This window comes from Molossus molossus, unplaced genomic scaffold (assembly GCF_014108415.1).
Source record: "Molossus molossus isolate mMolMol1 unplaced genomic scaffold, mMolMol1.p scaffold_m16_p_12, whole genome shotgun sequence".
Classification (NCBI taxonomy): domain Eukaryota; kingdom Metazoa; phylum Chordata; class Mammalia; order Chiroptera; family Molossidae; genus Molossus; species Molossus molossus.
This window is the reverse complement of record NW_023425347.1, coordinates 63452071-63477350: the sequence shown is the minus strand read 5'-3', so window position 1 is coordinate 63477350 and position 25280 is coordinate 63452071. Positions and strand designations below refer to the sequence as shown.

The 25280-nt window shown below is 51.6% G+C and overlaps 1 protein-coding gene across 1 annotated transcript; it reads left to right on the top strand.

Annotated features, from left to right (window-relative positions):
* The first annotated feature begins 1231 nt into the window (after positions 1-1231).
* LEXM (lymphocyte expansion molecule) lies at positions 1232-20401 on the top strand. The gene is made up of 10 exons (XM_036256795.1): positions 1232-1281; positions 2327-2498; positions 2839-3003; positions 3157-3279; positions 8577-8714; positions 8850-8993; positions 10564-10725; positions 11796-11921; positions 13607-13740; positions 20329-20401. The coding sequence occupies exons 1-10, from the start codon at positions 1232-1234 to the stop codon at positions 20399-20401; spliced, it is 1287 nt and encodes a 428-aa protein (XP_036112688.1).
* Positions 20402-25280: the final 4879 nt, after the last annotated feature.

The following is a 25280-nucleotide window of genomic DNA, read 5'->3' as shown; positions in this document are numbered from 1 at the left end:
AAGTTGAGAATCAGAAAAGGAGGTGGCCTGCCCCAGGTAGCACAGCTGGGAAGGGACAGAGTCTGCAGGTGTCTGTTCAGTGTGTGTTCTGCTCAGCAGTGCAGGGGGACACCACCAGTCGTGGCCTTGCACTGCCTGACCTGGTACCTAAGCTTCTTGGCTGTGCTGGGGCTTCAGACTTCCTATTTAAATGCTACACTGGGATGTCAGAAGGTCATTGGGTGGGGACTGAAAGGAGGCAGTAGTCCAGTTCCACCACCAGCTAGATGCAGAGCAAGTCCTATTTCTGACTTAAGTCCTGTCATAAAAAATGGGGGTAGCTCTCCGCTGTGCCAAATAAAGGAAGAGGAGGAGGGAAGAGAGCAGACCATGCCCCTTTGGCAGCATATACTCTCAGCTCCCTTCTTTACCTATCGGTCATACATATACTTCAATGATGAGTTTGGAACTTTGCTCCAGAAAACCTTCCCTGATCTATTCCCTCAGGGGCTGGGTCAGAGGCCTTCCTCTCTCATAGGCCGGGCCACACTTTGTGGTCATTGTTTCCCCTACTAGACTCTCAGGGCTGGGACCTCCTATGGATGCCGCGCACCCTGCACAGACTCTGCCGAGAGCTGTGTGTGTTGGGGGAATGTCTGAAGGACGATGCATCCTGACTCTATCCTTGCGACCCTTCCTTGCCTCTCTGCAGCCTTACTCAGCCCTCCCCTCTGGCTCTCCTTCTCTTCCCAAAGGGGAGAAGGAACCAGGTACCGCCTTTGACCAAGTTGAACCTTCGTGGGTCTGTGTCCCCATGAGCATAAGGGGAACACCGAGACGCATTTCCTGAGCTGTGCTCCAACTGGCCCATTGCCGAGCCCAGGGAGAAAACAAGGAATCAGAAACAATTCTTCAACAAGCGACTCTAAAACCGCCGATGGCATCCATATTCAGCACCACGAGGGGCCATTAATCTGCAGGGCCCGGGGAAGGATGACGGCAAGGCAGCCAGGGACAACCTGCACAGAGGACTGAACCAGTCACCGGACAGCGCGGGCCGGCCGGCAGGGGGCACCACGTCAGTACCGACGCAGCCACGGTTCTCTGGCGAATCACAAATCTCAAGGCCCGGTTGCTGTGGCAGCGGCAGGCGCCCGCCCGACCGGCGACAGGAGGCAGGCGGCGGAGTCCTGCGAGGAGGGGTGGGAGCCCAGCCGCGAGGCCCTCGCCCTGCGGGCGGGGAGCAGGCAGCATGTCCACCAAGCGTTCCAGCCGGGCAGCCTTCGGGTCGCAGAGCCACAGGTGGGGCTGCGCTGGGGGCCAGGGAGAGGGCGCCCCATGCAGGGCTGCAGCCTGCGGGAGGGGGGAGCTGTAGGAGGGGCTGGCAGGAGGGGTGGGAGGCTGGGCTTTCTCTCGCCCTCATACCTGCCGCTCTGCCCTGCCCAGAGTCCATTGATCACTGTTAAGTCATTTAAAACCATTTCAAAAGCACCTACAAGGTGCCAGGCTCAGAGAGGCCAAGTGGCCTGGCCCACAGCAGGTCGCTCAGCTTAAAAGTGGTGGTTAGGACCCTGGCTGGTTTGGTTCAGCGGTTGGAGCGTCAGCCTGAGGACCGATGAGTCTTGGGTTCGATTCTGACCAAGGGCACGTACCTTGGTTGCCCTTGGTCCTGGCCCCGGTCGGATCGTGCAGGGGCAGCCAGTCAATGTGTCTCTTTCACATGGATGTTTCTCTCTCTCCCTCCCATTCTGTCTGAGATGAATGGAAAAGTATCCTCTGGTGAGGATTAAAAAAAAAAAAATTTAAAAGTGGTGGTTAGGATTTCAATCCAGGGGTCTTTCTTCGTTCATATGTACACATGATACTGAGGTGTATATATACCACTTATTATATGTATATATCGCCTAGGATGTATCAGGCACAGTTCTAGCATCTGGGGATACAGCAGTGAACAAAGCAGCAAAACCTTGTAGTCAGGGTTTGCATTCTTGGAGGGCAGGGTGGTTGGAGTGGATAATAAATAAGTAAAATATATAAAATGTTGGGGAGTGATAAGGGTTATGGAGAAATAGAAAGCTGGGAGGAGGAGCCGGGAAGTGCTGGAGGGTGGGGTGGGGTGGGGTGGGGGTTGCACTGAGAAAATGACTTTTGAGTAAAGGCTCCCAGCACGGGAGGAGACCAGGCAGGAGTGGTGAGGTGACCAGGAAGGAGGAAGACCCTGAGGTGGGAGCACCTGCTCATTCTTCCCCAGCTAACTCCAAAGTCACTTTCCCTGCCCCCTAGAACTGCTCATTGTAGGGCTGGGTGCCAGGCACTGGGCTCTCGCGGGGCCTCTGTCCTTCCCCAGGTTTGATAGTGCTGCCGCTTGCCCCAACCAGAAGAAGCTGAGCACCTTAACGGAGGCCCACTGCTCCAGGTTTAATTCCGTGGACGATGTGAGTTTGCCCAGCTTCGCTGACTCTCCATGTGGTCTGGCCCTGCCCGCTGAGTCCCCCACCATGGTGGACGAGCTGAGCCCTGTAGGGATATGCCTACATCTCTCCATGCCCTGTCCTCAGCACAGCGCAGGGCAGGACTGTGGCAAAACGGCATGGGTCAGGGCCACAGACACCTGGGTTCCATGCCCATCTCTTGCACTGACTGTGGGTTCCTGAACGAGTTGCTGAAGTGTAAGGGCAGTGACAGGAATTCATGATGATAACCTTGAGCCCACACCCCCTCAGTGCCAGGCAGGTGCTAGGGGTGGGGCCTGAGAGGGGTGGGTCACTCCCAGGTCACGGTGGCAGCTTCATGAGGACTTGCTCTGTGGGTGGACTGAGTGTGTGCGGCTGTCCCAGGTCTGACTGTGCTCTGACTCAGTCCCACTTAGGACCTGGCACCTATGGCTACAAGGAGACTTGCTTCAGCAAGAAAAAGCTGATGAAGGAGGTGGGCACAGGCTGGGCCAAGGCCCAGGAAGCCACCCGGCTTACCCAGATGCCCCACTTCCAGTACCAGGCCATCCTGAGAGAGAAGCAGCTGCAGGTGAGGTCCCTGGGCTGTGCCCCTCCCCACTCCAAGGGGGCCACAGGCCCAGGGAGAGCTCATCCTTTAAGGAGCATCACCGTTCCCCAGGCTCCTTCCCATGTGAACATCCTCAAGTTTAAGGTTTTCACCTTTTCTCTTCTCTGGGGGCAGAAGGAAAAGCTGGGGCCCGGCTCTTACAACTTCAAAGACTTCTTAGAACAACTGCAGCAGAAACCATGCAGCACCCGGGGGCTGCTCAGCTCTGGGGAGGTTCGCTTCCGAGGACCCATCGGGGTAGGTGTTCTCCTGTGAGGGGTGGGAGCCCTCCCATCCTCTGCTCTCTCCAGAGCATGTAGCCGGGTGGGGCTGGAAGCACCCCCCTCATCCCATTTCCTCCCCAGGCTTGGCCAGGCTCTCCTTTGGGTCCCCGTAGCCCTCAGCTCTCCAGTGCCACAGCCTCAAGTCCACTGGCTGTTGTGCATCTCTGTGTCTGTCCCCCAACTAGACCGGAAGTCCCCTGCTAGCAGGGATGATTCTGGTTCATCTCTGAGTCCCCAGCACAAAGCCCAGCACACACTGGGTGCTCAGCAAACTCGTTCATCTATATATCCAGCCAGCCAGCCAGTGACGGAGCACCCACTAAGTGCCATGCATTGTGGCTGGCCCTGGAGACCCAGCAGTGATGAAGACAAGGTTCCTGCTGTCCTGGGGCTGGCATTCTAGTGCTAGAAACAGCAGTATCAAGAAGCCAATCGTGTATTATTAGGGTTATGAGGAAACTTGAGACAGGGAAGGGCTAGAGAGTGATAGACGTGCAATTTAAAGGTGGTCTGGGATGGCTTCTGAGCAAAACCCACAGGATACAAGCAACTGAGATTCATGGTATCGGCAAAAGAGCATTCTGGGCAAGCAGGAGCAGCCAAGACTAAGGCCCCGAGTCCGACCAGCTGGCGGGAGGCCGGTGTGTCTGGGGAGAGTGGGCAAGGCCGGAGGCGGAGAGAGCAGGAGTGAGGGCGGGCCTTGAGGGCCTTGCGGCAATGTGGGGGCTTCTGTTTGATTCCAAGTGCTGTGGAGGTCGGTGGAGGGTTTGGACGGGAAGGGCCTGGCTTACATTTTCAGGGGTACACCCTGCTTATGGAGGTGAGGGCTGGAGGCTGCAACGGTCCAGATGGGAGGTGAAAGGCATGGTAGGTGGGGGGTGGCAGGAGGGCTGCAATGGTATCGCTGTGGGCTGGGACGAACATCCCATGTTGGGGGGACACTGAGTGGGTTTCAAGCTCAATAAGGTCATGAAAGAGAAGGCAGGCGTCACCTCATACCAGGTGAGCACTGTGGTTGCCGAGTGCCCCAACCCCTGGCCCCGGGCTCCGTGCTGGACACTCTTGGCCTCCCAGCTCCTCACATGCGCCATGCTCTTCAACGAGGGCTTCGCTCCTGCTCTGCCTGTTGCCAGAGATGCCCTTCCCTCAGTAGCCCTGCATCTAAAGAACTCCTACTCATCCCTCTGCTCTCAGCTCCAAGGTCTGACCTGAGCCCTACTAGGTGACATCTCCCTTTCCTCAGAATCCCTATTGTGATCATGTGTCTATGCCTGCCCCCACCACCCGCGCTGGACATCAGCCCCCAAGGGTGGACCACATCTGCCTAGTTGCTGCAGAAGCCCCAGTCCTGGCAGTGCCTGGCACATGGTAGGCATGCAGTGAGTATCTGTGGACTGTGGGCAGGCACGCCTCCTGAGCACCGGGTGCTCCAAAACATTCGCATTTTTTTTTTTATCCTCACCCGAGGACATTTTTCCATTTTTTTTGTTCAGATAGAGTGGGAGGGGGAGAGAGAGAGAGAGAGAAACATCGACGTGAAAGGAACACATCGAGTGGCTGCCACCCGCACGACCAACCAGGGCCGGGGACAAACTGCAACCGGGTACATGCCCTTAGCGGGAACCGAACCCGGGTCTCTCTGGACCGCAGGCCGACTCTCTAACCGCTGAGCCAAACCGGCCAGGGCAACATTCGCATTTTTTACATTCACTCCTAATGAGGACTTGGAGGCTCAGAGAGGATATGCAACTTGTCCCAGGCTGCACAGCTGTAAGTGAGGCATGTCCAACCCCACAGCCAGGGCCTTTCCCCACCACTGCATCATTGGGAAGCCTTTGAGGCCCGGAAATTACTCCTTGCCTTGCTCAGGGACAAGCACCTGCCTCTTCAGGTTCAGATGCTTAGAGAGGGTGCCTGCAGGCATTTTGAAATGAGGCGTCACCTTCCAGTCTAAAGCGGTCATCTTAGCACTTCCCAGTACTGTTCTAAGCACTTCGGTGTACTCATTCATTTAATCTTCACAGCAACCCTATGAAGTTAGTACTATCGTTGTCTCCACTTTCTAGATGAGAAAATGAGTACAGGGGTTTGCAGTAACTGCCCAAGGTCCCAGAGCTACTAAGTGACAGAAGCAGGATTTGAATCCAGGTGTCCACATGTAACCTCTGCACTGTATCCAAGGCTGGGCTCACTTGGATTTTGTTCCTCAACTAACAGTGGAGGACAAGGTCTACTGTCAGAGCCCAGCCCAGCTGATGGCGGAGGAGTTGGGGGAACATATCTGATCCAGTGTGTTTCCTTCCTGTGTCCTCAGCCCCCAGCTCTGGAGCATCTGTGGGTGTCGGCTGAGCAGGGTGACAATGGTGTGTCCTTCCCTTCCAGCTGTTTCTTCTCCCCCTGGTCCCATATCTGCTCCTGCAGTAACCTTGTCTATGCCTTGCAGGATTTCTCGGAGTTGCTCTCCTAGGCTCAGCCCTGGACAGGAAGTTCAGGGAGGTGTCACTACCCGGGTGGGTGAAGGCAGTACCTTGGGGAGCTCATTCCAAAGCCTGCTTTTCTCCATCCTCGTCTTGCTGTGAGATCTGGGCTGGGAGCCTGATGGCCTCTTCTGGTCTCTGGTCCCTACTGTTGTCCCCCCACCACTGTAGGTCTATACACTCCTCCTGCCAAAGTGGGTGCCTGCTTTGGGGTTCCATGCCTCCTTCCGCCCAGAGGACAGGCTGTGGAACCCTGCAGAGGCAGTGCCTCCTCCGGTTTCTGAACTCCACCCCCACTGGCACCGGTGTGTCCGCCAGCCCTCCCTCTGCATCCCCCCCCTTGGCTTCGGGGACACTGGGCTCTGCAGCCCTGGAGTTCCTCTGTCAGCCTCCCTCTGTGGCTCCTCTTCCCGGGCCCTCCTGTCTTTGGGGTGACCTCTTTCACTCAGCCAGACTCCATGCAGATGGCTCCAGATCCGACCCCAGGGTCCCTCTGGTACCTCAGATTCTGCACCCCGCCCCCATCACGTCAGCCGCTACCCCAGACCTGCTCTCCTGGGGATGGCTCCACCCTGCAACCAGAGCCAGAAACCCCACACCTGTTCCCCTGCAGTCACTGGCGCTGTGCTCTAGCCTCCCGTCCTCCTCCCATCCCTCCAGACGACTGCCCCACCTCACCCAGGGGCGGCCTCCTGACGATCCCCTGGTCTCCCACATTGGCAGCACCTTCCAGGGCTCTTCACCTCTTCCCACCATACCTCTCCCAACTCACCCAGAGGTGTTCCGGCCCCCATGCCTCTGCCCCTCTGCCCGGCGGACTGCCCCCTTCCCCCACCCCTCCCCTAGGATCCTTCTTGTTCTTCAAGGTCCAGCTAAAAAGCCTTCCAAGTGCCAATTCTTTTACCCCACCCCCACCCCGAATTAATCACTCCTTCTGCCTGGATCCCAGAAGCTCTGACGACATACCTTTCTAGTTAAAACCACAGGCTTTCACCTCAGCCGGTGTGTGACACTCTGGACCTGAGTCTGAGGCTCTGCCCGGAGTGCCCGGCAGGCGGGAGCAGCGGCGTCTCGCCCCCTTTCCTGTCGGTCACTTGTAAGGCCTCAGGGAGGCCGTGATGCTCAGCGCCCTCCCACCTTGTGCCCAAATGGTGCCTGGCAAACAGTAGAGGCTCCAAAAGACTGGATTCGGGAGTTGGAACCCGTGCACTGCCCCTTTCTGGAGGTGGGGCCTTGGACACACAGTTGGCCTCTCCGGGACTCGGTTTCCCCATCTGTTAATCACAGATGGTGCTGATTTGATCTCATGGGGTTGTCTCCAGGACCACCTAACACGTCATGCAGGGACCCAGCTTCCCACATTGGGGCTTTTCTCCTGAACACACTGCAAACCCCGGGCCCTGGAAGGTGATGGTTAGTCATTTTCCCCCCGAGCGTGAACAATTCAGATGCTGGCAGTGGCCTGACTGTCCCCCTCCCCCGCAGAGCTCCCTGTCCCCTCCACCCGCCCAGTTGGGGCTGCTTCCCCAGGGCTTCTAGGGGCCGGTGGTGGGAAGGGCTGAGCCATCGTGGAGCGGCAGCGACCCCTCGTGGCTAAAAAATACAGAGCAGCAACAAACATCTTGCTGGGTCTCTGCCCAAGGACCTCCCCCTCCCACCCACCTACACTGCTGGGTGGCTCTTCTCACTCCATCTACAAAGAACACACTTCTGACCTTGGCAGTCAAGGTCCCAGATGGTCATTCCAGCCTTCCAGCCATAATTATCAGCCTCTCTTACCTCCTCCCATGCCCCAAATCAGCCACCCAACCCTGACTCGTCAGTGCCCACTATGGGCCGGGCACTGTGCAGGAGGCTTTATTTTAAAAGCTTGTCCTCGTTACCCTGGAAGAAAGCGTCACCATTCCCATGTTACAAAGGTGGACCATGAGGCTCAGGCGGATGAAGTGGCCTGCCCACGTCACTCAGCTAGACTCCAGATCCTTCCAGGTCACAGCAGTGCTCACAGCACAGTGTGACTCATTCATGCAGCTGCAGGGCTAGGCCATGGGCAATGGATGGAATTGCCGAGGCCACCAAAGCAAGCAGCTGTCTGGGTGATGGGGAAGGAAGGCTTCAGTCCCAGGAGAGGGGGCATTTGAGTCGGCTCATAGAAGAATGTTCCAAGGCAAAGAAGGCAGGAAGGGCCTTGCAGGTGGCAGTATCGGCACGAGTGAGCGAAGGCACGGAGGTTGGCAGAGCGGCGTGTGTTTGGGGACCAGCGAGGACCCACTCAGGTTGCAGTGGGGGTAGGAAAAGAGCAGTGAGCTAAGCTGACAGGCAGCAGGGTCCTGGTGAAGAGTCTGACCTTGGAAACGAAGGTCTGATCAGTGATGGAGGCTCACAGGCCCACAGTGCTGTGTGTCGGGGGGCAGTGGACACCCAGGGTCCCTGAAAATCCTATTCCCTCTTGGGGGGTATCTCTTCCTCAGGTACACTTAGCATAAGAAGTGGGACTGCCCTGGCCAGTTTGGCTCAGCGGTTAGAGCGTTGGCCTGCGGTCCGGAGAGACCCGGGTTCGGTTCCCGCTGAGGGCACGTACTTCGGTTGCAGTTTGTCCCCGGCCCTGGTTGGTCGTGCGGGTGGCAGCCACTCGATGTGTCCCTTCACGTCGATGTTTCTCTCTCTCTCTCTCCCTTCCTCTCTCTTCCTCCCACTCTATCTGTACAAAAAATGGAAAAATATCCTCGGGTGAGGAAAAAAAAAAAAGGAGAAGTGGGACTGATGGCCTTCATGTCCCTCCCTCCCCCCACAGAACTACTATCCAGGCCCTGGGAATTATGGTGAGAAGGGCAACCCTTACACGAAGCTGGAGGAGAAGGCCTGGAACCGCTCTCATTCCGAGGGCCTCATGTGCAGGATGACCAACAAGCCGTCCTCCACGGCTCCTCAGGTACCTCCTCACCTGACCGGGCCTGGCTGCCTTCCTGCGCAGTCCTGCAGGCAGACTCCCAGAACAGATGGGAAACCGAGACTCCGAGGGGCCCTGGGCCCTCCCACAGAGCCTGGCACCTGTGCTCTGTTCTAGGGCAGCGGTCTGGCACCATGCACCTACACCCTCAAAAGCGGCATAGAGGCATGCCTGGAACGATCCATGGGCACCCGCGGCTTCTACGACATTTTCTCTGGTGATCGAAGCAAGCCCCAGCCTTACGGACATTACTCTGTGCAGGTGTGTAGCAGGAGGGGTGAGGGGGGCATTCCCCAGCAGGTTAACAGGCCTCACTTACTACCAACGGGAACACCACCCCGTGAGCCAGGGACCATGCAGGGCCCTCCCCACATCCTGCTCACCTCGAGGGCGGGATGTCTCCCTGTGTTAGGTGAGGAGACTGAGGCTGGTCACACGGGATTTGGTCAGGCTGGTCAGGATTTGAACCCCACACGCCTGTCTGACTTCACCGCCAGTTCTCTCTCCTCGGCCCTGGCATGAACTACAGAGGCAGTGCAGATGGCCACAGTGCCATCGGGATAGGACACTGGCCACAAAGCCTGCAGGGACCTTGACAGCTAGGCCGGGGTGTCCTGCTGTTCTGGGCACACTTCACAGGCCCGGTTAGTGCTGCACTGTTAACGAGGCAGAGAACTGGAGGGCTGGGAGGGGAAACCGAGGCAGAATGTTAGCTCCAACTTCCCTTTCCTGTACCCATCAGGTTCCTGTTGCGGGATCCATAGCACCCTGTGCTTTGCTTGCTTCATGCTCGTAGCAACCGGACTTAATTAAGTATTTGTGTAATTACCTGTTTGTTTGGTCTCCACTGTGCATTCACTCAGTGTGCACGGCCAGGCCAGGCAATGGTCTAGGTGCGGGGAAGCCTGCCCCCTTGGCGTTTACATTCTAATGGAAATAGAAACATAGTCATGAGTGGAAACAGTGTAGTGTTAGCAGGTGGTGAGTGCTGTGCTGAGCGCCCCGGAGTGCGGGGAGGAGGGGGTGGTGGTGAGGTACTGAATACCTTCAGACCAGGCGGTAAATAGCCACTGAACAGAGCCCGCCTGGTGCAGCTCCCCTGGGCCTTTCCAGGTGGGCCTGCCAGGCACAGCAGGGACCTTGGCCCTGTAGTCAGTGCCCATTCTGAACGTAGTACCCAGACCACGTCATCTTTTTTATTATCTGAAAAATAATAGACTCTATTTTTCCTTTAAGTTCCCAGCAAAATTACGCAGAAAGCACAGAGTTCCCATGTACCTTCTGTCCCCCGACACGCACAGCCTCCTCCACCATCAACACCTCGGCCCAGAGGGTACCCCTGTTATAATCAGTGAACCTACATTGATACGTCATCACCCAACGTCTACAGCGCACATTAGGCTTCGCTCTCGGTGCTGTACATTCCGGGCACATGCACACGTGTGTAACGACACGTACCCACCACCAGAGGGTCAGACGGCGCAGTTTCTTGCCCTAAAAGTGATCCCCACCACACTGGGGGTTAAATATTTGGACTACCCCTCCTGCTGAGACTCAGCAAATGTCCATGAAATGAGTGAAAGAAAGATAAACTCAAGCTGGGTTAGAGGGTGTGGCCTGTAGGGGGTGCTAGAGACTGTCACACTGACCCCACCGAGCCGGGCTGCTCCTCCCCTGCCTGGGCCTGGCCGCAGGTGTCCTCAAGCAGTGTGGGGAGTGATGCCTTACTGGGTGGCCACCTGCTTTTCTCTGCGTCTGAGGGTCCAGAAAGGCGCCCTGGATCTTCCTGGCGTAACAGCTCACTTTCCCCACCCACCCCTCTGTTTCACAGAAAAAAAAACCCAGTGAACTGTTGGGTTTCAAGAGCTTCGTGGACGAACTTAACTCTCGTCACAATAAGAAGCGCGGGGTGTTTTCAAAACTTTCCCGCAACCCAGCAACCCCTTCGGAGAGGATTTACTGGAGCACCCTCAGCCAGTGTCCCCGCAAACTAGTCAGTATCCCCCCAGGGCCTGCCTTCCTTCCTCTCTCAGACGGCGGCTCTGCAGGCCCGGGTGGAGTGGGTGGCTCTCTCTGGGGAAAGCTCAGCCTTGGGGTCAGACCCACCTGGGTCCCGGTCCTGGTCTTGCACTTACCGGCCACGCTGGGTGGGTCCCTCTCTGAGGCCACGCTGGGTGGGTCCCTCTCTGAGGCCACGCTGGGTGGGTCCCTCTCTGAGCGCTGGTTTGCACTGTTGACCTAACCAGGAGCGTAACCAGGTGGCTGTGAGAATTAAATGAGGTTGAGGGCTGGAGCCCATAGCGGGGAGCCTGGGATGGAAAGTGGGGGCTAGCACTGCTCTCCGCCCTGCCCCTCCCTCTCCTGGGGAGAAAACAAGGGGGACATGGGGCAGGGCGGTGTGAATAGGGCTCTACCCTGATGGAGGGCTGCACACCTGTTCCAGCTCGGGGGTCTTGGGCTCCTCTCTGTGGGGTCAGCCTGTCATCTGACTTTAGCTGGGTCTGCCCCCCCCCCCATCTCTTTGAGAGAACGGCTAAAGGGTTGGGAAGGAGTGGGGTCTGGGGAAGAAAAAAGGGTACCAACATTTCCTGAATGCCTGCTCTGGGTTAGGCACCTCCTAGCACCTCCCCCCACGGAGGGATCGCCATTTACATTTCACAAAAGGACACTGAGCTCCAGAGAAAGGAAGAGATTTGCCCAGGCTCCTCCAGCAAGGGTATGAGAAGGAGCAGATTGGAATCCAATTCATGTGGCTCCAAAGTCTGAGAGTGCCTAGACCCCAGCCTGGGGAGCTCCCTGGACCCTGCCAGGCCTGGAGGGCCCCTGGGAACCTGGAAAGAGGTGTCAGGCTAGTGGGTGGAGGTTAGCAGGGGTGGCATGGATTATGATGGCACCATAGGGCCCTTCACCCCTGGCGGATGGGCTCCTGCTGAGTTGGAAGGTGGCTGGCCTCCACTGTCCTTGGCTCAAGGCCCAGGGCTGTCAGGGAGCCCCCATCAGCCCTGGCCCCAGGCTGACCGCTGCCAGACCTCCCAGCTTTCAGCCTTCATCCCTCACCTTTAGGCCACATCCGGCCCCAGTATGTGGCTTCCTTCAGAGAAGGAATGCAGAAACGTCAACCAGCCGCCGTTCCTGCTGTCCTCCAAGCGAACAGGCTTAAAAGCCTACCAGATGCTGCTGGGAAGCTGGGTGAGTGGATCTGCTGGGGTGATGAGCAGCCCCAAACCCTCCTGCCCCCTGGGAATTGGTGCTCTGAGTGAGCCCGATTCCCTCTCTTTTCTCCCCCAGGGACAAACACCCACTCCCACTGTCTTATTTTTCTAAGGCATTGGCTTATAAACCTGAGCGGGCATTAGCATCACCTTCGAATGCTTGTTAAAAGACACACTTCTGGGCCCCACGCCAGAGCATCTGATTCAGAAGCCTGGGGAGGGGCCTTGGGATTTATGTTTCTAACAAATTCCCAGGTGATGCAGATGCTGCTATTCTAGGGACCACACTTTGAGAAGCACTGCGCTAAGGGACATCACCTCAGAACCATCTTGTTCCCTTATTTTCCCAGGGGGATGCTCCCTCCATCCTCTTTGTGTGTGTCTTGCGGCTTCAGGGGCGACTGCTGGAGTCGGCCCATTTCTCATCACTGGTTGAGCAAGGGCTCCTTGTGTTCCCCCCTTCCCCCCCTTCCTCCTCCCCACAGGCAGCCAACCCCGCTTGTGTGATGTAATCTTCCTCTGTCCTGACTTCCAGTAGCACCGGTTAGTTTTGCCTGGATTTGAATAGCTGTATATTTTTAAGGTCTCTTCTGGTTTCCCTGGGAACATCTTGCTTGTAACTTATTTGCCTTCTCATTATGCTCCCACTGCCTCATCTGAGGACAGCAGCATGCCAACCTCCTCGCCTCGCTTGGTCCCCAGTGTGCCCGCACTGCCAGCCCTACCTGACTGAGGACCAGCTAGTCAGTGCCCCTCATCCTTCCTCTCCTCACCTCCAGCCTGCATCTCCTGCAGGGAAGAGTCTCCCCCCGGGCACCCCAAATAAGACATTCAGAAAAGAACCCGACGCCCATGCTGCTACCACAGGGCTGGCCAAAGTGGGAGGGCTGAAGTGAGGCCCTTTGCACCTGGCTGGGGGCTGCCCCCGAGCCAGGCCTGTCCGTAGTTGGCAGCAGCTTCAGCTTCACACTGGGCTAGTGTTTGGTTCCTAACATCTCCCAGCTCACCTGGGTACTGCTCTTTCTCCGCAGATGGCAGGGCCCTGTCACCGGGGCAGGTCGGTCTCCTCTCTGAACCTCTGTGGCACCTCTTGTACCTATGACCAACCCGGGTTTCTGAGTGGGATGGCATATTAATTTCCCAGGGCTGCCATAGCCAAGCAGCACAGACTAGATGGTTTAAAACAACAGGGATCCATCCTCTCTAGCTCTGGAGGCCGGAAGTCTGAAATCCATGTGTCAGCAGGACTGTGCTCCCTCTGAAACCTGCTGGGGGGACTCCTTCCTGGCCTCTTCCCACTTGTGGCCAGCAATCCTCGGAATCCTTTGGCTTGTGAATGCGCCACCCAGTCTCTGCCCCTGTGTTGTATGGGCATCTTCCCCTCGTCTCCTTAGTAAGGACACCAGTCATAATGGTTAAGAGCCCACCCTACTTCCAGTATGGCTTCATCTTAGCTAATTGCATCTGCAACTACAGTATCTCCAAATGAGGTCACACTCTGAGGTAGCGGGGGTTAGGACTTTCACATCTTTGTGGGGGACACAGTTCAACCCATAATAGAGAGTAGGGAGCAGTGTGGGGAGGGGAGGAGGCCTGAGATCACGTCTCCAGGCCAGGTGTCCAGCTTGCTAACGCCCTGCCTCCTCTCTGTCCCTGGCGCAGAACCCTGTGGGCGTGGGCTACTACCTCAACACCTGGCTCATGGAGACAAAGGACCATCGGCAGCGATATCGGTCCCTGTTCCTGGGCAAATCCAAGCGCTACCTCACGGACCCGGCCTGGGACAGGTTCATGCAGTGAGTGCCTCTGGAGCTCCGCAGAGCGGCCGGCGGGCGGGGACCCTCCTCCACCTGCTGCTCGCTTCCCATGGGAGCACAGCTGCTGTGCCCAGTGCCAGCCACACAGCTGTGGCAGTGGAGAGTTCAGATCCTCCTGGCTCTGCCACTTACTGGCTGTGTGAGGTGGGGCATGTCGCTTAACCTCTCTGAGCCTCATTTCCCTCAACTGTCAAACGAGCAGAGGACTGTGGAGCCCCAAATGAGACACCATCTGACGCTGTGGTAAAGCAAGGGAACTCGTCAGCCCTGAGTCCTCCACCCATGACCCAGGCATCCAGGCTCTGCCTGGCTAGGCTTCACTCCATGGAATCTCAGTTTCTTGGTGTTCATAACGGGGGTGGTAAAGCTGATTTCAGGGCGTTGTTGTGAAGCCAAAAGAAAAAGTGCATGAAAACCATGGCCATCTGGGGAACGGCTTGCAAACTGTAGCGGCCGCCGCATTTTATCGACCCGGCAGGCTGTCAGTTACAGTGTGTTAACAGTCTCAGAAACGCGAACGTGTGAGGCAGGTATGAGCATTGTCATTTCGTGGCTGGAAATCCCGGTGAGGACAGGAGGCCCAGATTCTGGGGATCAGATGGCTCAGGGAAAACCAGCTTTTAACTGTTTACTTTTTATCAAGATAGTCTTGTGTCTTCTCCATTTTCTCCCTTGTTTTGGTGACTTCCTTAGAAAAAGTAATGGGAGGTAATGTTTTTGATAGACTGTGTTGCTGAAAAACATTTTTTTCTTCTTACTTGAGCAACTGATCTATGGTTTGGTTGGAAATGAAGTTTTAGGTTGGAAATCATTTTCCCTCGGGATTCTGAAGGCTCTGCTTGGTTGCCTGTGAGTTCCAAGCGTGGCTGTTGAGAACTCTGGCGCCTTTCTGGTTTCCTGTCCTTTGTAGGCAGCGTGCACCTTCGTCTCTGGGCCCTTTTATGGTCTTCTCTTTGTCCCTTGTGTTCTGAGGTTTTATGACCAAGGGTTGTAGTGTGAGTGTATTTTCATTTACTGCTTTGGGTACTTGGTGGGTTCCTTCCTTCTGAAAACTCAGGGCCTCCTAGTCTGGGAAAAGTTTTGCGTTTTAGTCTTTGACGATGTCCCCTTCTCTGTTTTCTCTCTCTTCTTTTTCAGATGAATGGTTTGACGTTGTAATTTCTTATTCCCCCCCCTCCCATTTCTATTTCTACCTTTTCTGTCCTATTTTCTAGTAAACTCCACCTGCCCTTTCTCCCTCACTCTTGCCTTTTTACAAGTTAACTGGCATCTTTCCTCGTCTCCAAGATCTCTAGTGTGTTTCTCTTAGGGCCCCTCCGTGGGGTTCGCAGCGTGGCCTTTCACCTGAGGACCACGCGTTCTCCTTACATTTCCTTGGCTGCCTGCATTGTCTCCACTTCCTCCAAGATGTCTTCTTTCACTTGCTCTTTAAAAAAATACCAAAATCAATTCAAAATAAAGCAGGAGTAAAGAATGGACAAAAACGAATGGAGACTGGATGGAGGGAGGTGCTCTGATGGGATCCTCACAGCTCCTGGGTGTTGACGCGCTCGTGCTAGTCCCTGCCTTGGCTCCAGGTGGCGCTCACAGGCCGCTGTGCACAGCTGTGGATGAGACCGCGGAGAAAGGCCAGGGACTGGGGGCTGCTGTAGAAAGGGCAGGGGGACCCTCAGTGCTACCTTCCATCTTATACATGAGTGAGTGAGGCTCAGAGGGGTGGAGTGATGGGAATGCCCAGGGTCCCTCAGCCAAACAGACCGAGGGCAGGGACCAGGAACCGTGGCTCTGACTCCCACCCTGTGCTCCAGCCTCTCCTCCTTGGCCAGGTTTGGAGGAGGCCGTGGGCTGGCAGAACACAACACGTCTTTGAACAGTTGCTGTCTTCAGTCAGACAAGGGAGGGCATGTGTGGGAGAGTTGCGAAGTGTCCTTCTGGAATGTGTAGTTACAGCTAATCTTTCTCACCCCTCACTCGCAAGCCTCATTTGCTTCGTCTTGCCAAACCACAGGGTTTGGGGCTTCCAGCTAGGAGCCTGAGATTGCATCCTGCACGGGAAAGGCAGCCTTTGTTTTCATTCTTTACAGCTGTGTCTATAGTTGCGTATACATTTGGCTGACCTACCCAGTGGACCAGGTTTTCCATCCGGTCACCTTTCTGGCTCTTACGGCCAGGTCTTTTTATTCCATCTGGCCACCTCTGGCCATGTGGACATGGGCTCTCTGTGCTCCAGCCAGACCTTGCTTTGTACTACCTCTTGCTCTTCAGCCTTTGGCCACACTGAGATCGGTTCTTGGAACATCCTTCTCCTAGTTTCTGTCTGGAAAACTCCTATTCATCCTCCACAACTCTGTTTAAACACAAGGCTGCCCTGATTTTTCCAGATAGTGTCTCTTCATTCTCAGCCTCTTGTGAATTCCCTGGCTGGAACACTTCCGCCGTTACAGTGTAATCTGTGTGCATATGCGTGTGGTCCCTCCTAGACGGGACTTCTCTGTTCTCCAGCCTCACTGTCGAGCTGGCCCACACAGCAGGAGATCAACGAACATTCGTCAAGGGTGAGGCAGTGCGCTAACTGATGAATGGAGTCTGAGTAACGCCATGCAAGGAGCGTGTAGGAACTCCCATCTGACGGAGGAGTTCTTTTTTTGTTTTAATTTTTTTCACCTGAATCTTACTGTGAATTTTTTTCAAACATACAGCAAAATTGAAACGATTTTACAGTGTACTCCTGTATATCTATCACTTAGATGATATCATAAATGTTTTATTCTTCTTGCCTTATGATAGATACCATTCATCCATTAATCATTCATCCATTCTCATCCTTCTGCCTATCTATTAATCATCTTATAATCTGGTAAATTTCAAAGTGAATGGCAGACATCAATATACTTCCTCCTAAGTACTTCAGTATGCACACTACCTTTTAAGCATTTTAAACTAAAGCCATATTTCTTGTTCAGAAATCTGAGATTGAAATCATAATATCCATTTTTTTAAATAAAATAATAATAATAATAAGGAATATATTTATAATGGACAAAGTGATTTTGTATGTATTTACCGTACATAGTAACTTTAAAAGGTAGGTATTACTCTCAGTGTTTTTCAGTCAAGACCACTCAATTTGGAGAGGAAGTGTTTTCCTGAAGCCACTGCTAGTCAGTGGCATTCATGCATGCAATGTTCGAAAATTAGTTGAGCACTTACTATGTGCCAGGTTTATCCTGGTTACTGGCGCATTGCAAGAGAACCAGACAGCTGTTCTGCCCCAGGCTGGCTCCCCACTTCTTAGAGAAGGCAGTCACCCTTTTTCTGCAGTTACAGGGTAGCGTGAAAAGAAGGATGAGGGCAGATGGGACCCAGGACCTCTCTCCACGTTAAGAACACTTGTTCCCACAACTTTCTGAAGGATGTGAGCAGGAGGGAAGGCTCTTTGAACCCAGAAGGCTAAGGCTGAGACAGCCTTTACCAGGCTCACCTTCACGTTCTCATCTCACCTGCCCGCACCTGACCACGTTCCTGCCACCTCCTTTCACCTTTGTGCATGCTGCTGTGGGGAGATGGGGACGTTTGGTCAGAAAAGGGGGACTCTTGGGAGTTCAGCACGGATCCTGCATCCCGCAACCCCCCCAACTCTTATTATTGAACACAGAAGTCTGGTTATTGCCATGGAGACAGGACGATGCCAGGGAAAGACAGGGCCTTAACGCCAAGGGAAGGCCATATTTTTACCCTCCTTCCCTCCTCCCTCCCCTCCCTCCCTCCTTCCTTTTTTCTCTTTCTCTATCTTCCTTCCTTTATTTTTGGTGGGGTAGACACTTGAGCATGTTTCTGAGCTGACGGGCCAGGAAGAAGCAGGGGATTCAGGAGTGAGGTGGTGGAACCCGCTCCTTGCATGGGCTGGAGAGCTGGTCACCCGAACACAGAGAGAGGTTCAACTTGGATGGGGCCAGGGGGTGGGGGAGACAAAATAGTTGATGACTCAATTAAATTGAGCCAACATTTGCTAGTGCCAGGGGTCCTTGCTCAGAAGGTCACAGGCAAATGGGGATAAAAGCTTAGGACAGCCCTGGCCGGTTTGGCTCAGCGGTTAGAGCACTGACCTGCAGACCAGAGAGTCCTGACTTCGGTTCCCGCTAAAGGCACGTACCTCGGTTGCAGTTTATCCCCAGCCCCTGTTGAGGTCATGTGGGTGGCAGCCAATCTATGTGTCTCTCTCACATAGATGTTTCTCTCTCTCTCTTCCTTCCTCTCTCCCTCCTGCTCTATCTGAAGATAAATGCAAAAATGTCCTCGGGTGAGGATAAAATAAATAAATAAAACTTAGGACAGGGAAAGAGCATGAGTGAAGGAATGAGAACAAAAGCCACTAGAAGGTTCATTCCAGATGATGTGCGGAGTGTGTAAGGGGACTAGCAGAGAGTGAGGCAGGCAGGGTTCATGAGGTCAGTCTTTGGAGACCTTGAACGCAAAGCTAAACTGCTGGGCTTTCATGTATCCTGCCTGTGAGAAGCCGTGGAAGGATTTTTTTTTTTTTAGTCAGATTTGTAATTGTATAACTCTGTACAGTGAAATTCACCCTTTTTAGGGGTACAGTTCTATGAGTTTTGACAAATGTGTCATCAGCAAAACAAGCAAGATGTAGAATATCACCCCCCCTCCCAGTCTCCTCCCCCTCCACCAGGCCCTGGCAACTACTGATATGATTACCATCCCTATAGTTTTGCCTTTTCCAGAATGTCATATAAATGGAATCATGCCATCTGTAGAATCTTGCATCTTTTCTTTCATTTTACATAACACTTCTGAGATTCATCTATGTTGTGCATGTATCAGTAATTCCTTTTTTGTTGTTGTTAATCCTCACCCAAGGATGTTTTTCTATTTATTTTTAGAGAGAGTGGAAAGAAGGGAGGGAGAGAGAGAGACACATTGATGGGTTGCCGCCCACACCCTCTCTAGGGCCAGGGATGGAACCTGCAACCCAGGTATGTGCCCTTGGCCAGGAATTGAACATGCAACCCTTTGGTTCAAGGGCTGATGCTCTAACCACCGAGAAAAACTGGCCAGGGCAATTTGTTCCTTTTTAATGCTGAGTTATATTCCATTGAATGGATGTACCACAGGTTATTTAATCCATTTCCAAGGTGAAAGACATTTAAGTGGTTTCCAGTTTGGGCAGTTTTGGATCAAACTGCTATAAACAGTCATATATGAACCTTCGGACATATGTTTTTATTTCTCTTTGATAAATATCTAGAGTAGGATTTCTAGGTTGTTCAGTAAGTGCATGTATAACTTTATAAGAAACTGCCAACCTATTTTCTAAAATGGCCGTACTGTTTTGTATTCCCACCAGAAATGTATGTGGGATCTAACTGCTTTATATCCTTGTTAGCGTTTGGTATTTCAAGTTTTTTTCTTCTAATTTTAGCCATCTTAATAGGGTTTTTGTGTGTGTGTGTGGTTTGAATTTGCATGTCTCTGGTGACAGGCCTGATTTTAGACATTTTTTCATGTACTTTCTTTATATCTTTTCTTTTGCACATTAACAAAATAGGTTGCTGTCTTCTATTAAGTTTTGAGAGATTTTAAAATATATTCTAAGCATACATTTTTCACCAGATACATGTTTGGCAAACATTTTCTCCTAGATACTCAGAAGGGTTTTAATGGGATGCAAGTCTTGAGTTTTAAAGATGTGCTCCGTGGCATTGTGGGTGGGGGAGGTGGGTGGGGGGAGAGACAAGGAGACTCTCTAACGGTCAGGAGAGAGCTGAGGATCTGAGCCTGGCCAAGGGCAGTGGCATGGAGACCCACCAGATGGTAGCAAAGGCCCCTTTTTCCCTGTGAGCCTCCCTCCTGCCCACCTTCCTTTTTGTGACAGATGTTTGTGGAACACCTACTAAGCACCAAGTAATGGTCTAGGCATAGGGGATACATCAATAACAAAATCAAAGTCCTGCCTTCATGGAGTTTACATCTTGACGAGGAAGACAGATAATAAACACATACATGTGTGTAACATAATAGCTGGTAGGTACTGTTGGATACATGACGCAAGGAATTCTTATTGAAATGCCATTTTTCAAATGGCTTCAGGGATGGAAACCAGAGTCCTCCAAGGTTCCACTCTGAGAAAAGAATCAGAACAGTGGGAGGGACACTAGACTGAGGTCAGGGGCTCTGGGCTGGAATTCTGGCCTCGACTCTGGCCCTCAGTGTGACCTCAGGCAAGTTCCTTCCTTTCTGGGCTCTCAGCCCCCTCTCAAAGTTGGGCTAAATGATCTTTCAGGTGCTAGGATTTTGTATTTGAAGTTCTGACAAAGCAATTTGAGGGCTCTGAAGAGCCGAACTTGGTGCAAAGTAGAGGGATCTCTACTGTTTTGATGGAAAAGCTCTGGAGGTCATCAATGTTGGCCTCTCACCTAATGTAGGATCTCCTGGGAAGCACAACCAATAAGGTACTTGTTTGTCCCTATGGGCACCCTCCAGGGATGGGAGGCTCACCCCCTTCCAAGGGACCAGTTCCATTTTCTTTTTTCTCTCTCTGTCTTTTTAAAGGGAAAGGATCACACCTTTTACTAAGGGGAAGTGCCTTCCAACTGTGGATTACAATTCAGATCCTACTCCTTAAAGCCACATATGAAGGACAGCCTGCGGTGACCAGAGTGCCCAAAGGACTGAAAAATCTGGGGATGGGAGGGTGGAAGAGGGAATGGAGGGGTCTTGGAGAAAGGACACATGGGAATGCCTGGGAGAGGGGAGAGAGGTGATGATGCGGTGGGATCACTTTTACTGGAGACATTCACCTGGAGGTCACAATGTCTGCTGGGACATCTGGAGCCAGATATCTTTTGATACAAGAGATCAATTATCCTGAGAATTCAAATCGGCCAGTGACATGAACATGGGAGCCAGACAGCAGATGGACTGAAGGGGTAAAATACAGTGGACGCTTTTGGGGCTCCTTTTATTCTAAAGCCAAAGTCTTTGACTCCCTGTTCATTAAAAGCCAGAAAGAGTCAGGAGAATGGCATTCTGGAAGCTCAGCGGGGCCTCATGCTGTGAGGAGGCTGCTGACTGCAGGCAGCGTGCAGCCACTGAACAATGAGCTTCAGCCCCGCAGTCAGGGTTCAGGAGCACATGATCTAGCACAAAGGTGGGTCTGTGTGCATTGACCACAATGTCTTGAGCTGTTTTTGTCAGTGAAAGATTGAGTGGGATGGCAGGAGACTGTTGTCCCCAAAGAAAAGAAGACTGGGACACCACAGCCTCGGCCAAAAAATCCGCACAATGATTTTTTAAAAACCACAAAAAAAACTTTAAGTACTTCCTTCAGAGCCTGAGTGTGTTACAGAAAGCAGTTTCTTTCTCACTTAGGTCAAAATGATTGTTTTGGGAGGAAAAGTAACACTGCCTTTGCTCATAGAACATGTCATCTATCTAAAAATCATACCAAATCCTCAAAAAAGCTGATGAGACAAACTAGACACAGCTAGACTTAATAAGTCAGTTTAGCAAGGTTTCAGGAAATACGATCAATATACGAAAACCAACTATATCTATATACTAGCAATAAACAATCAAAACTTGAAAATGCCATTTATAGTAGCATCCAAACTATGAAATACTTAGGTCTAAATTTGACAAAAGTACAAGATCTGTACACTGAAAACTATGAAATACTGTTGAGAGAAATTAAAGACCTAACTAAGGGAGAGCTATACCATGTTCATGGATCAAAGACTCAATGTTGTTAAGACGGATTCGAAGCAATACCAATCAAAATCCCAATAATTTTTTTTTTTTTTTTAAGTTGGCAAGCTGATCCTAAAACTTACAGGGAAATACAAAAGACATAAAATAGCCAAAACAAATTTGAAAAACAGAAACAAAACTGTAGAACTAACATTACCTTATTCTACAGTGTAGAATTGGTGTAAAGATAGACAGATTAAAGGAATAGAATATGGAGAACCCAGAAATACACACACCATATATGGACAACTAATTTTTAACAAAGATACAATGACAATCCAGTAGAAAAGAGTAGTATTTTCAACAACAACAGCAACCAAAGAACTATGATCAGACTTGTATCATATATAAAAATTAACTCAAAATGGATCATAGGTATAAATGTAAAATCCAACTATAAAAATTCTGGAAGAAAACAAAAAAATATTTGAACTTTGTGTTAGGCAAATATTTCTTGGATACCAATTTAACTACTTATTTAAATGTTTTTTTTTATCCTCACCTGAGGATATTTTTCCATTTTTTGTACAGATAGAGTGGGAGGGAGAGAGAGGAAGGGAGAGAGAGAGAGAAACATCAACGTGAAGGGACACATCGAGTGGCTGCCACCTGCACGACCAACCAGGGCCGGGGACAAACTACAACCGAAGTACGTGCCCCCAGCGGGAACCGAACCCGGGTCTCTCCGGACCGCAGGCCGATGCTTTAACCGCTGAGCCAAACTGGCCAAGGCCTTATTTAAATGTTTAACTATTTAACAATTTGTTAAACTGAATTTAATTAAAATAAAACACTTTTGGCCCAGCTAATGTAGCTCAGTGGATTGAGCATTGTCCCATGGACTGAGAGGTTCCAGTTCAATTCCCAGTCAGGGTACATGCCTAGGTTGCAGGCTTGATCACCAGTGGGGGGCATGCAGGAGGCAGCCGACAGATATTTCTCTCTCATATCAATGTTTCTATCTCTCCCTTCCTTTCTCTCTAAAAAATCAATAAGAACATATTTTAAACAATAATAAAATAAGTGTCATTTAGCCCTGGCTGGTTTGCTCAGTGGTTAGAACATTGGCCCAAGGACCAAAGGGTTGCAGGTTCGATTCCCTGTCCAGGGCATGTACCCAGGTTCAATCTCTGGCTCCGGTTGGGGTCGTGTGGGAGGCAACCAATGGATATGTCTCTCACATCAATGTTTCTCTTTCTTTCCCTCCCTCCCACTCTATCTAAAAATCAATGGAAAGACATCTTTGGGTGAGGATTAACAACAACAAAATGTGTGTTTTATTATATGCTAATTATACCTTGATAAATTATTCCATTTGGGGAGAAATAAGAACTAAATGCAATGTAGGATCCTAGAAAGGATTCTGGAAGGAAAAGGAACATTAATGTTAAAATTGGTGAAATTCAAATAAAGGCTATGGTTTAGTTACTAATATAATGTCAATGGCAATGTCTTGGTTTTGATAATTCTGCTATGGTTTTATAGAAGATGTAAAACATTAGAGGAAGTTGGGTGAGGGGGATAGGGAAATTTGTACTATCATTGCAACTTTTCTGTAAGTCTAAAATTAATTCAAAATAAAGTTTTAAAATATATGCAATAAAAATTTTTTAAAAGATTGCTTTACCTTATAGAAAAAGTGCATTAAAAAAAAATATATTAGCTATCGTATTACTGACAGTTACCATAAAGTCAGCAAGTTTGGGTGGTTCGCTTTTTGTAAGAGAAACCTGTGTAACAACTTTACATTTAGACAGTTCTTTTGAGTCCTTTGCCATGAGATACCAACGGACTTCTGTTACAAAAGTCATGTATACCGAGAAGGGACAGCCACCTATGATAATGGAGCGCCGGCTGCCATGGAGGCTTCATTTCACTGTTTCTGGGTCTGGGCCCCGGCTAAGACTCTGCGCGCTTTGGGGTGTAAGACTAGATGAGCCTGCGCCCTTGTTTAACTCATCAACAGCTTCAACGTGGCCTGCAGGCAAACCACCTGACCTTTCTTGAGCTTCATTTTCCTCATTTGTAAAATGGACCTGCTTTTTTTTTTTTTACAGGAGTGTAAGGATGAAATAGGACACAGTATGTTGCAATTCAGATGTAAGGTGGGATTGAAGGCTTAAACTACAAAAGCTGTTTTAAGGAACATTCTAGATTTCTCCCCCGCTTTATTTTTAAATCATCACCCGAAGATATTTTTTCCACTGATTTTCAGAGAAAGTGAAAGAGAGGGAGGGTAGAGGGAGAGATAGGAAAGAGAGAGAGGTGAGAGGGATACATCAATTAGTTAACTCATGCATGAGTCCTGACTGGGGCTGGGTGTCAAATGTGCAATCCAAGTACTTGCCCTTGACAGGGAATTGAACCCACGACCCTTTGTGGCTGATGCTCTAAGCACTGAACCACACTGGCCAGGGCTGATTTTTCCCCTTTATGGAGAATTTACAAAATTGAGATTTGTGAAACTGGAAAAGGAATTTCCTAAAGGGTTCCTCTGTAACTTTAGGAAGAGACACTCACATCACACATATTTTAGGAAAACATACATCATGTATATATTTGCATTTGCACAAAACTCAACTCTTTCATCCCAGTTCATTTAAGCCTGTCAACCCTCGAACGATTGGGGTGAGCTAAATTGCTCTACCAAATAGTCCCAAATATTTAGTGACTCAACTACAGTAAAAATTGTATTTCTTGCTCCCAAAACAAACCAGGCCAGACTTCAGGTTGATGGGCAGTTCTCCAGCAACTCGGGGATCCAGGCTCCCTCCAACTTGTGACTCTGCCATGGCCCATGGCCTGGCTGTCATCTGCATCCAGCTAATAGAGGGGTAAGAGTCAGGGGAATCTCACATAGGTTTTTCCCACATTTGTTCCCGTTCTTCTAGAGAACTGTAACTCAAGGACACGTGACTACAAGGGAGGCTGGGAAATGTAGTCTAGCATTGTGTCCAAAAAAGGGAAGAATGGATTTTAGTGCATAGCTAGTGGTCTTCACCAGTTTGTAGGTGAAGAAATAGTCTTAACAGGGTTAGCTTGCCAAAATTTGTTAGATCACCTGGTGACAAAGCCAGGACTGTGGCGCAGAGCTCCTTACAAAGCACTGCCCCGCCACCCCCAAAGGCACCAGAGATATACGGGGAAGAATCGAGTTGTTTGGCCTTGATGCAACGGCTGGAGAGGCAGCTTTCTCCTGGACAGACGTGCTGGCGGAGCCATTGTTCCTTTGGTGAACTCTTCCCCCATGGGGTCGGCACCCGGTGCCATATCTGGGACTCCAGCAACCTGGCTCAGTTTGCCCCACCCTGGTGATTCCCTGAAGCCCTGCTCCCCTCCCCCCCAACTTTCAGGCCCACCCAGGCTGTTCCCAGTGGCTTTACCATAGGATTTGCCTGTCTTGGCTCCTGCTTCAGATTTTCCTAAATGCTCTAAAAAAAGCAGCATCTGGCCTCAGAGAGCCCATACCTCTCGCTAAGTGGCCCCAGGCTTGGCACTAGGAGCAGCCATTGGCGGATCCACTTTGTAGCTTATGCCTGGTGGCCCTGGGTACAACACAGGCAGTGACTGACCTTGCCCCAGAGCCAGGACACCCAGTGGACAGCTTCAGAGCACATTGAAACACCACCACCCAACCACCTCCACAAGTGACACACTCAAGGAATGAACTCAGTGGGCACCAGAGCCCTGCTGAAGTAAGTCTTGCTCTGTGTGGTGGGCCCCTGCACAGCAGATCATCCAAGGTAGTCAGAGGT